At 40.3% G+C, this 13,282-nt stretch overlaps 1 protein-coding gene and 1 non-coding gene across 4 annotated transcripts in view; both read left to right on the top strand.

Moving 5' to 3' along the window:
* The first annotated feature begins 8,960 nt into the window (after positions 1-8,960).
* LOC123743898 (small nucleolar RNA U3) lies at positions 8,961-9,177 on the top strand. The gene has a single exon (XR_006770749.1). It is a non-coding gene; the product is annotated as a small nucleolar RNA U3 (small nucleolar RNA).
* Positions 8,982-13,282, top strand: part of LOC106608879 (protein inturned) — a 33,759-nt gene continuing 29,458 nt past the window's right edge. For all 3 annotated transcript variants that reach the window (XR_006770592.1, XM_045721771.1, XM_045721772.1), the window contains exon 1: positions 8,982-10,054. Coding sequence is in view for 2 of the 3 variants with exons in the window: in XM_045721771.1 (XP_045577727.1) it covers positions 9,963-10,054 (92 nt within the window). In the remaining variant the exon portion in view is untranslated. The remainder of the gene's footprint in view (positions 10,055-13,282) is intronic.

Consider the following 13,282-nt stretch of genomic DNA (forward strand, 5'->3'; position numbering starts at 1 on the left):
TTAAGGAGTGTCCACATACTCTTGTATATGTCATAACAGCTGACATAACCTGTTATAATATGGTCATAACACTCTCATGACATATTTAGACCTGTTGTGACATATTTTTAATTAACCATATTAAATGATCATTGTAATTGTGCGCACATTCATGTTAGACATGCGCCTAACCCAATGTTCTGTTGCTGATGACTGGGATGAATGCAGGAGCAAATTTCAGGAGCAGGACAAGACACCCTATTTTTAACTGATGACTGATATAAGGGCATGTACTGTACGTGATAGGCCTGTCTGGCTAATATGATTATGATGGTCATAATGCTTAAAGTGTATTTACAATAAGTTACTTAAAATATGATGGAAAAAAAACATGACTGTAAAGAATTCATTACAACAACAAAGGATTTAAGAAACAAACTTTCAATCAAAGGAAACTTCTTGGAAGGGAAAAAACTCATTTGAATTAATGTGGGTTTTGACAATCTTATGTGGGTGTCATAACCAGCCGTAAAATTGCACAATATATTTCAACAGGTGTAAATGTGTCATGACAGTGTTACGACCATGCTATGACAAGTTATGACATGGTTATGACATGTCAAGTAAAGTGTTATCGATAAGTCCAACAGGGTAACTACAGATAGGCAACCCCATGCTTCAGCCTATTTATTTATACATATACTATGCTGCATCAGTTGGGCTAAAGGTAATAATGATTATTGCTAATAGTGTACCTGATAATATGGACCATGCATAGGCTATATGCATGGTCCAATATGTAAAAAAATTATTTAAACATAATATTACCAATACTTTATTGGACTAATTTCTGGAGGTGGAAATTATATTTTCATCCCTAATGTGTCCCAAGTTGCCTATAAGTCTAAACGTGCCCTCCGAGTCGAGTTGGACACTGGTTTCTTTTCTTTCCTAAAAAGGAATTTTCAAAAACACAAGAGAACAAGCTTTCAGCTTGTTGAAGAGTTATGAAATACATTTTTTTTAATGCGTTGTGAAAAACTCATCTCAAACAATTGGAAGGAGAAGTAACAGCACAGATGTTCAAGACTAGGAGAGAGAAAAACAACATGTGCATGTTACTTAGGCGAGAAGCAAACTGCATAACCAGAAGTTGTCAATATTAGTAACTCGCTCTAAAGGAGAGGAGAGTCGCATGTCTTGGCACCGCTCTGAGATGGTCAAGACTATCAGAGAGGGAGAGAGCGAGACTGAGAGAAGACTACAAAATGTGTAGTGTCTGGTCTGAACACAAGACAGAGAGAGAGACAGTAGACAGCATGTGCATGAATGGGTAAGTTTAAGTTACACATGATGGTTTATGAAACTAGCCACCATCATGGTCTGTTATTTTACTTACTCTTGAGGTAAGAGGGGCTTAAGGTGTAGCTAACGTTAGGATGCACATAACATGATGCTGGCACCACAATATAAAACAAATACAGAGGATCAACAACGTTCCATTCACCCCACATTACTGGGCTTTATGAGAAAGTGAAAAGAAGGAAGCCTGCGTTTTTAAAATCCAACCCATCCAAATCATCCATTCTGTTTGCAACAGGCCGTTATACTGCAACACAACACGACAATTCAATTAACTTTAACCATGCACATCATCACTGTCTGGCACACTACGATCCACCCCATTTCCCTTGCTCCCTGTCCCGCTAAACATCACATATCTGGAAACCCGCAATAACCTACAAGAGACTCGCAATAACCCACAAAATGATTGAAAAAGTCTACAATGCCCCACTCCTGTCGCTCACAAGGACCTCTTCAACCCACTAAAGATATGCCTTCCCTCAAGAAAGCCAATTTGGGAAGACCCACCCAGTCACAATTTCAACACAAATCTCACCTGGACAAAAAAATGGGAGTCATTGGAAAGAAATCTTTAATTTCTTCTAAAAAAAAATATTTTTCAAAGACTGTTACGGATACAGGTATCCTGTGTGTATTTTCTTTCCTTCTGTCCTATTCACAGGTGTCGCCAATCAGTCGCCAATCAGAAGACACCTGCTCCTTTTCCCTTACCCAATCACATCCCCTTTCCCTTGGTTTAAAAACCCAGTCAGTTGTTTTCTCTGGAGCTCAATCGCTCTGTAGCTCAATCTCGCTGAATTGCTCGCTCTCTTTGGATTGAGCTCTCTTTTGGTTTTTGCTCCTACATGTCACATTTGTCTGGTATTTTGTGAGTATGTTTTGTTATGGTGTTTGATGGTGGGAAAAGGGGGTACCAAGCCAAGTCGCCCATGGGCATACATTACCCGTAGGAATACTTTGTCTAAGAAAACTAGTTCGAACTGGGCGGACAACCCGCTGTATTGAAGCAGGCAAGTCTAGCTTAGGGGTGTTTTTGGATATTTATTGTTTCTTTCCTTGGGTCCAGCTCAGCCCCTTTTCCCACACCCCATTACCGTGTGTTTAAAATAAACCTATAGTGTTTGATGGTAGATTTAAGTTGTCTGTGGATTTCTGAGTTCTCACTGTTCCTTTTCACTATTATGATTTGCATTAAATATGTTACGGGTCTCGTTTCCATCCCCCCTAGACTGCAGGGCAAAAGGGGTTCGTAACAAAGACACTGACCTCAAAACAGGTGCTACCATCTGTGGACCAAAGGCTGTAAAATCTGCCTTGGAAAGAGTTCAGGAGAAGCTAAAAAACAAATAATGCTGATAACAAATTAAATCAAGCATAAAAAGAAAACAGGAGATAACATGCTTATCACAAATTTAATCATCTCAGGCAAGAAATGAAGCCAGCAACATCCACTCCTCGCCACACAGTACAGTATGTGTTTGGACAATGAAGCTACCATTTTAATTTGGGCTTTATACTCTAGCATTTTGGATTTGAGATCAAGTGATGAATATGAGGTGACAGAGAATATAATCTTTTATGAGGTTATTTTCATTTATATTTGTTTTAACATTAAGCATAAAAGCACTGTCTCCATTTGACGAAATCATAAGACTTTAGGCTAGTATTTGAACAAATTCACTTATAGTGTAAAGTTGTCAAGCTTCAAATTTGGTCCCATATCCCTTGCAACTACATCAAGCTTACTCCTAGCAGTTGGAAACCATTTAGTTTAGGAGGACTTACATGTTTCAAGGAGATTTCCTCAGTCAGAGAGAGGAAGCGTCAGGTCTCGGCAGTGAGAATGGGGTTGGTGAGATCTCTAAGATAGTCTCTTTCTCTCTCTGATGGTAAAGACTGCGCGAAGACCAATGAAAATGTGACTGTACTGAATGGCTATAGGCTTCTGTAAAGATAATCAACTACTATATACGCCGAAATATTATTATAGTAAATCTGAGGATGGAAGACATGGGTCTTAGGGACAAAACAAGGCAACTTGTGAACTGCACAGCTGTAATGTTAGAGACAAATCAAACGGCTAGTGTCTGCTCTACACACATGAGAGAGGAAGACGGTGGACAGCATGTGCATGGCTGGCTTAGTTAAATTACACTGGCTAAATTAAGTTATGAACCTTGGCACAGGTTCTCCTCTTTCTCGGGATTATTGTGTCAGTTTACAGCACTGAACTAATCAGGAAGAGTAGGGAGAGAAAGTTTGGGTGAAAACTTTAACCTGGCTGGCTAAAATCTGGACCATAATGTTAACCTTCTCAATGCTGTTTAAGGTACAAATCAATCAGCTAATGAACATAGTAATAGCATAGCTACGTAGCTAGATAATGAACATACCTGGCTATATTATCAGTGGTGTGCATTTATAGATGCCAAGGGAAGCCAGGCTTCCCAAATATTTGACCAATATAAATGCTACATTATTTTATCTTTCCTCTCGTGATTTTATGATCTTCCCTTCAAATCGAAAGTTGCTGAATCTAACCCGAGAAAGCAGCCGAGGGAAACGGCACCCCTCTGTCTCAGTATGTGATATTTAGCAACATTGATTGGACTAAATCGTTGTTTGGTATCTTGTTTTCAGTGTGTATTAAACAAAGCATGTATAGCCTTGTTGATTTGATGTTTAAGTTAAAATGGTGCTGGAATAGCAGCGGCAGTGCTCCTTGTCTTGGTGCTGATTTGCTGTAACTCTATGGTTCTAAATCAGTACTAGTAGTTTAGTAAACTGTCAAACATGAACTTGCTTGACTATGCTGCAGATTATTCAACTGTTTGTTACACGCAATATTTGCTTTGAACTTCACTGGACAGATGTTGCTCTCCGGTTTTGTGATGAAACAAAAGTATGTGGAGTTGAATTTATTCTGTCACTGACTTTTTTTTTTGTCATGGCCTTATTGTATATCACGGTGGCGTATGAAAGAATGGGTTATAGAGCAAACAATGCAACGATCACAAGCGATTTAATTCTATCTGCCGAGTTGTTAGAGGAGAAAGCAGCTGAGCATTATTTTTTCCACCTTCCCCTCCCTCCTTAATCCTCCCTCCCTCCTCCTCTGCAGATGACTTTGTCAACCACTTTGAAAAAAAGGTGAGGAGGATTATTTAAGATACTATTTGAAGAGGGAGGGTTTCAGATGTTTTCGGGAAGATGGGAATGGACTCTGCTGTCCTAGCTTCAGGGGGAAGCTGGTTCCACCATTGGGGTGCCAAGACAGAAGAGCTTGGACTGGGATGAACGGGAGCTGCCCTCCTGTAGGGGTGGGAGGGCCAAGAGACCTGAGGTGGCAGAACGGAGTGCTTGGTTGGGGTGTAGGGTTTGATCATAGCCTGAAGGTAGGGAGGGACAGTTCCTCTTGCTGTTCTGTAGGTAAGCACCATGGTCTTGTAGTGGATGCGAGCTTCAACTGGAAGCCAGTGGAGTGGGCGGAAAAGCAGGGTGACATGAGAGAACTCGCAAAACTTTTGACTGGTACTGTATAAATAGAGCATTTTCTGGTTACTACTGCTCTACTAACCAGTAATATTATTACTACTTGTTCACTTCAATGTCCTTAGATTAACTCTAGACTAAATGGTTTGTACATGATGATCATGTCCTAATGTTTTGGAATGTTCAAAGCAGAGATAAGTGCAGAGTGGGAGCAGCAGCTGCTGAGCCGGAGCAGCAGCTGCATAAAGTGACACATGCCACAGAGCATAAGATTGTTTATTGCACGGAAAAGGGTTTCCTGGGGGTCGGGGCAAACACAGGTCGTAGCCACTCTGTACAAGTAAATGTTTAATTTATCAGTCTTTTCAGGCTATTCGGGTTTGATTAATGCTGAAGAAAAGTAAGAATAGTGACGGGAAGGAGTCCATTCATGCAAGACTACTTTTTTTAATTTAACTTGGCAAGTCAGTTAAGAACAAATTCTTATTTACAATGACGGCCTACCCCGGCCAAACCCTAACCCGGACGGCACTCTGCCAATTGTGCACTGCCCTATAGGACTCCCAATCACGGCCGGATGTGATACAGCATGGAATCGAATCAGGGTCTGTAGTGACGCCTCTAGCACTGAGATGCAGTGCCTTAGACTGCTGCGCCACTAGGGAGCCCCTACACTAAACAATGATTAGTTAATGTGCAATCTAGTGCCTTCAAAATGTATTCATAACCCTTGACGTATTTCACATTTTGTTGTGTTACAGCCTGAATTGAAATTTGATGAAGTAGATGTATGCAAAGCTGATGCAGACACCCTAGATGACACAAAGCTGTAATGGCTGCCAAAAGGTGCTTCTACAAAGTATTGACTCAGGGGTGTGAATACTTATGTAAATTAGATATTTCTGTATTTTGTTTTCACTTTGTCATTATTGGGGGGGGGGATGATTTCATCCATTCTGAATTCAGGCTGTAACAAAATGTGGAGTAAGTCAAGGGGTATCAATACTTTCTGGTATGTTGTATAAAATCCCCAAAATAATGTGAATCCATCAACTTTTTTTTCAAAGATTTCATCACGTCTCTGTCCCTCTTATATATTAGCATTGACCTTGAGGTGTGTGATTGACAAGGTTTACAACACGTAAACCAAATAAGATTTACTGGGATAAAACATAAACATGAAACTGCTTTCATCCATCACTCTATGTATTGATTTATTTATTTAAAAAAAAATTAACACCAATATCATCTTTACACATAAACCCCAATGAGTAGACCGGTCCAACCACCTGTTTGCAGGAGTAGGATCTGCATGATAACCACTGATACAGGGTCAGATATCTCCCACCTCTTGATGGTTAGGGATATGATAATCTGATCCTATAGCCGTGGTCCGGGGAAACTTAACTTCTATACCTCAAGCATGTAAGATTGCAGTAGCGCACAACCTCTAAATCCCAGAGGTTTGTTTGAGTTATTTCTCTGTGCATCCCAATTGGTATTCTATTCCCTATAAAGTTGTTTTGATCAAATGTAGTGCACTCCATAGGGAATAGGGTGCCATTTGGAACGTACCCTGTATCTGTTTGAGATACTATGTCTGTCCAGCTGGTAAATACAAATGGACAATCTGCTTCCACCTTGTGGACGATTTGGGTGACATTCTCGTTAAGTGCAGTGGCAACAACTGCCCTTCCTAATCAAATTGTATTAGTCACATGCGCCGAATACAACGGGTGTAGACCTTACAGTGAAATGCTTACTTACGAGCCCCTAACCGACAGTGTAGTTTAAAAATATATGGATAAGAATAAGAGATACAAGTAATTTAAAGAGGAGCAGTAAAAAAATAACAATATATACAGGGGGTGCCGGTACAGAGTCAAAATCAAATAGTTTGCCAGTAGATTTGACAATTTCATAAATTACTACTGGCAAAGTATTCGATTTAAATGCATTATTTGACACAGAACATGACAATCGAACAGTGGAAAGAAATGTATCTTCTTTGAAAGGGGCTGATGAAATGACATAAGCCAGAAGAGGGCGGTATCGTGGAAGCTTCTGGCCGCGGGCGAGTCACACAAACAATTCCATAACTATAGCTGTAGGCAAGAGGTATGGGGGGGGCCTAGGCAACAGTACCACCATGTGGCTGTCGCCTGCCATTGAACTTCTGACTGACATGACATGATACCGATGATTTACTAACATCATTAAATCTCAACCGTAAATGCTGTTCATTGAACGTGTGAGAATGCTGTTCATTGACTACAGCTCAGCGTTCAACACCATAGTGCCCACAATGCTCATCACCGAACACGCCTCCACTCACATCGACGGGGCTGTAGTGGAGCGGGTCGAGAGATTCAAGTTCCTTGGTGTCCACATCACCAACAGACTATCATGGTCCAAGCGCACCAAGACAGTCGTGAAGAGGGCACGACAACGCCTTTTCCCCCTCAGGAGACTGAAAAGATTTGGCATGGGTCCCTAGATCCTCAAAAAGTTCTACAGCTGCACCATCGAGAGCATCCTGACCGGTTGCATCACTGCCTGGTATGGCAACTGCTCGAGATCCGACCGTAAGGCGCTATATGCTAGGCGGTGTCAGAGGAAGGCCCAAAAAATTGTCTCAGACTCCAGTCACCCAAGTCATAGACCGTTTTCTCTGCTACTGCACTCAAGCGGTACTGGAGCGCCAAGTCGAGGTTCAAAAGGCTCCTTAACAGCTTCTACCCCCAAGCCATAAAATGGCTGAACAATTAATCAAATGGGCTGTTTTATTGTTACTTTTTATTTTTTACTTTAGTTGATTTAGTAAATATTTTCTTAACTCTATTTCTTGAACTGCATTGTTGGTTAAGGTCTAAGTCAGCATTTCACTTTAAGCTACAGCTGTTATATTCGGCGTATGTGACAAATATGATTTGATTCCGATGCAGCCTCCTTGCGCTGTAGTATAGCCTACGGCTTGTGTATTTCCTGTTATCTCTACAATTATGTCCAATCTAGAGGTAATTGTTGTACCATCCCATGAGGTTTTGAGGGAATGTTATGTTATGATGCCACATTTATTATTTTACAGAAACCGTAATGCATACTTTTACATTATATTATGTTAGCTAAACATTAAAAAAAAAAAAAGTTTCCTTGAAATATATATTTTTTAAATTACAAAAAAATGTCTGCAGCTTTGAAGGTCCCCAAGAACACAGTGGCCTAAGTAGTTAGGAGCTACCAAGACTTCCTAGAGCTGGCTGCCTGGCCAAATTGAGCAATCTGGGGAGAAGGGCCTTGGTCATGGAAGTGATGATCCCATCTCCTGAATCCATGTGCTTGACAAGGGGGAGGGCTCAGTAACTTTATGATCACACTTTAGCAGTGTAGAAGCAACAGTCATTGTTCATACTTTGGTCATACTACTTTGATGTAGTTTCATTCAAATATCAAATTTCATGAAAAATATGTTTTTCACTGTTTAGGAAGTTATACAATCTTATGCAAAATGAATGATACATTTTTAAAACATTCAACATAGAGGACATTTGACTTGCTAGATGGTTAACTTTGTGACGTTTTGTGGCAGTCGGACAATTTTGACAGACTACTCTGAAAATCTCCTGTTTCTAGCCGGACACATTTAATATACATACACTTGTTTGAGCGCTTGCTTGTTGTTAACAAACTTCAAAATAATTTATTCCCATCACTTTTTTAAAAAGTACTCTTGATAAGGATATTATTTTTAATGTTTAGAATGTCAGTATACAGCCACTATGACTAATCCCGAACACAAAACCATTCAACTCTGATGCTAGATTTTCATCCGAGCCACAGTTGGCTTCACGCCCACAAGGAGCTACCACGCTGACTATTCTCACTGTCAACATTACTCAGCCAATGAAATGTATGATGCGTTGACTGTGACACCAGATAGCATTGTGGGTATTTAATATCTGACTTGTCAAATTCATTTTGTGAGTAATTATGTTTTGTCGGAACAAAAATAACAAAAACCTTTTGTCAGCGTTTTCTTCTGTCTGTACAACTCAGATTTGGTGTTGTCACCATGACTGAAAATAGTATGCTCGTGGTACAAGAGCTGGAGAAAAGCGTAATGAAATGTGCTACATTCAGGGATTATAATTTATAGTTCTTGGTTTGAGAAATGTCTTTCTAAAGTGTTTGGTCTTGCTATCCACGGTGATGAGATTGAGTACTCCTTTCTGAGCGCGAAGCGGGCCGTGATCGAAGAGTTTACTCTTCTGATGTCTGCTTTTGATGACCCTTCCTTGTTTCCCCTGGGGATTTGGAGGAACGGAGTATAATCAGAGTGGTAATAGTTTTATGTACTTGTGAACGTTAATAATAAATCGAAGTAGGTAACGTAGATCTCAATTTTTATAATTTGTTTAATAATTGTGACCGCACCCCACCTTTGACATACTTCACAAGCGACAATTAAAATAAGCAACAGAAGTATACATTTGTCTGTACATAAAATCTACATTGTTCAGAAAGACTGCAATACGTGTTTTTCGTGATTGTTACAATTGTACCATACAAATACATATTAACAAAATAGATATGAAGTGCTACAACAAAGGCTTGTATAGCCTAGTAGTGAATTCATAGCTACATCTTATTGAGCAAAAGAGGCGGCGTTTTACGCCACCTGCCAAGTACACCCGCTCGACAAGAAGCGGCTCAACTCGTGCATGTGCTACTGAGCTTGCTGAACAGACTGGAGTCTGGAGAAGTACTCAGGACCGCTTTCTTCTCGTCTTCAAAAGCATCGGGAAGGAACTGCGTGCCCTTGTGTCAGTGATTGACGTGAGGAAGTTTATTCTGTTTTTTTTAGGATCGACAGAAGCATTAGACCAGGCTATTCATTCTGACTAGTGCACGGATTCTACCTTCAATACCGGACCACGACTGAGGATTTAAATATTTTAAAATGTATTTAAATATGTAGAAGAAGACTGCTGGCAGACAACCGGTCCTAAACGGCACTATTCATTTTAAACCATCTGCGCTTTTGTCTGGAATGGAAAAGTGTCGTTTGAAAGCCTTGCTAATCTATGCTGAACTCATCCCGTCCGTGAAAATATGAAATATAAATAATGTTTAACATTGCTACAGATGGGGAAACGTCCAGACCATTCTCTAAGAATTTAGAAGACTTTGATTCCATACGCAGTGTGCTTCTATACAGGTCAGTATATTGATACATGCTATTGCAACGATGAGGGGAGTTTACATGAAAATGTTTTGTAGACGTTTTGGAAAACTATTTAGACTTTCTTTGTGTTTCTTGTCGCATTCATTGCACTTTTGTTTGACTATTGTTGCTTTGTTTAAAGCACTGTGAATGCCATAGGGGATTTAAAGGCCTCGTGCAGTTCGTGGGGAGGGGGCGGGGAAAACAGAAGTGCTCAATCCATGCCCATCTATTCAGAGGGAGATAGTGTACATTTTAACAAGCTATTTAGATTTTGCAACCTTTATGATTTTATTAGATACTCTGCAAATATGAGATACATTTGTATCAATTTTAGCAGAGTCTATCCAACAAATGTTATGCCGTTTGCTTAGTTTAGGCTTAGTCAGTAAGAGGTAGTGTATTTTTTTGTTACTATCAAAGTTATTGCATTGAAACATGCATTCAGTCAACCTCTTTTTATTGCACGTGCATTTGTGGCTAGATGGGTGATTCTGTGCCCCTCGTCTTTTTTCTATCCTGCAAACGGAAAGCGTCCACGTTGTCAGGGCAACGTGAAGACCAGCCAACCACAACGAGACAATTTTTGTCACGTGGCATAGTTGAAGCTCCATTATGCAGATAACATGGCGAAAGACTGCAAATGCTCATTCAACTAGCTCGAACTTATTTACTTACAGTTTAGAGTACCTTGTATCGCGTTGTCGAACACATTTAATAAATTGAATAATGGCTACTAAAAATTCTGGCGGAACGCTCGAGATGCATGCAGATGCGCGACGACAGGGAGAATGTGCATGGCAAAACGAGCGATAGTGAATCAACATACAGTCAGTCCGAGTAAGATAAACATGTATATTTTTGCTTTAGAAGAGACATAAATAAAATAATATTGGGCTGTGCAAAATACCATGTTAGCTAGTCATCTTCCATCAGCTGCCAGTTCCACCTCAACTTCATAACTTGACAACCGAGGCAGATCTCTGGAAGCGACTGGAGAATATATTAAAACGTGTTTGATTATATTAAAACGTGTTTGGATGTTATTAAACAGAAGGCATGATTTTGGGTTTGCTGTATCCCTTCTGTTTAATAACATCCAAACACGTTTTAATATAATCAAACACGTTTTAATATATTCTCATGAAGCTATAAAGGCTCATTCATGCATGCATTCTTATGCGTAACCTTTATTTAACTAGGCAAGTCAGTTAAGAACAATTTCTTATTTACAATGACGGCCTACCGGGGAATAGTGGGTTAATTGCCTTGTTCAGGGGCAGAAAGATATATATTTTTTTACCTTGTCAGCTGTGGGATTTGATCCAGCAACATTTTGGTTACTGGCCCAACGCTCTAACCACTAGGCTACCTGCCGCCCCAAACCTTAATTATACTGAGCAAAAATATAAATGCAACATGCAACAATTTCAAAGATTTTACTGAGTTACAGTTCATATAAGGAAGTTAGTCAATTGAAATAAACTCATTAGGCCCATGGATTTCACATGACTGGGAATACAGATATGCATATGTTGGTCACAGATACATTAAAGAAGGTAGGGGCGTGGATCAGAAAACCAGTCAGTATCTGGTTTTTGTCTCATGCAGCACAACACATCTCATTCGAAAAGAGTTGATCAGGCTATTGATTGTGGCCTGTGGAATGTTGTCCCCTTCAATGGCTGTGCAAAGTTGCTGGATATTGGTGGGAACTGGAACACGCTGTTCTACACGTCGATCCAGAGCATTCCAAACATGCTCAATGGGTGACATGTCTGGTGAGTATGCAGGCCATGGAAGAATGGGGACATTTTCAGCTTCCAGGAATTGTGTACAGATCCTTGTGACATGGGGCTATGCATTATTATGCTGAAACATGAGGTGATGGCAGAGGATGAATGGCACGACAATGGGCCTCAGGATCCCCTCACGGTATCTCTGTGCATTCAAATTGCCATCAATAAAATGCAATTGTGTTTGTTGTCCGTAGCTTATGCCTGCCCGTACCATAACCCCACGGCCACCATGGGGCACTCTATTCACAAGGTTGACATCAGCAAACCTGCACATTAAAGAGTGGCCTTTTATTGTCCCCAGCACAAGGTGCACCTCTGTAAGGATTCTTGATATGCCAGGCCTGTCAGGTGGATGGAGTATCTTGGCAATGTACATGTTGCGTTTATATTTTTGTTCAGTATATATCGCAAGAATCGCAATCGCAATATATATATATTTTTTAAATCGTTATTTAATTTTTTGGGGGCACATATCGTGCAGCCCTGCATCAGAGCTCTATCTAGACTGTCTGCAGCACTGACATGGACATATAACAATCTCCCCTATTTTATCTGGCCATTCTCACCTTTCAAAGAAGGTCCAATGTAGAAAGTCATGGTCTTGGGTTGTGTCCCAAATGGCACTATTCCCTCCGGGCCCTGGTCAAGATTACTGCACTATATTTAAGCAATAAGGCCAGAGGGAGAGGGTGTGCTATATGGCCAATATACCACGGCTAAGGGCTGTAAACCAATATCACGGCTAACGCATGACGCAACTCAGAGGGCCTGGATAAAGCCCTTAGCCATGGTATATTGACCATATACCACAAACCCCCGAGGTGCCTTATTGCTATTATAAACTGATTACCAATGTAATTACAGCAGTAAAAATACATGTTTTGTCATACCCATGGTATATGGTCTGATATACCATGGCTGTCAGCCAATCAGCATTCAGGGCTCGAACCACCCAGTTTATAAATGGGGATAAGGGTTCCATTTGGGATGCAGAGGGCATTGAAAGAGAAAAGATGGATTAAGCAAAACTCTTTTCTTTCAAAGTTTGGGAAATTTCTGTTTCCAATTTGGAAACTTAACCTTCATAAATAATGATATGCTATTCACCATCTTTAGTCAATTTATGGATGTGGTTTCCAAGAGCCTACCACAGAGGCGACACAGCTTAATTTAGAGGGAGACTGACCGACTGAAAAAATGCCTGGTTTAATTTTTTCTGTTTTTCTTTTTTCTCAGAGTTGGGGGCATTTTCTCTCTTGGGGTGGTGGTGTGGGTTTCCCTCTTTCTTCTCTGCTTGACTAAAAAACAAACAATATCCAGTCTTTCTCCAGTCTTGTTGTTTTCTTTCTTCCCCCAAATGCCACATGATAAATTGGAACAGAAATGTATTGAGAATGAGTAAGAGAGAAGCTTAGGGATAATA

The sequence above is a fragment of the Salmo salar genome, chromosome ssa07, assembly GCF_905237065.1.
Source record: "Salmo salar chromosome ssa07, Ssal_v3.1, whole genome shotgun sequence".
NCBI classification, from domain to species: Eukaryota; Metazoa; Chordata; class Actinopteri; order Salmoniformes; family Salmonidae; genus Salmo; species Salmo salar.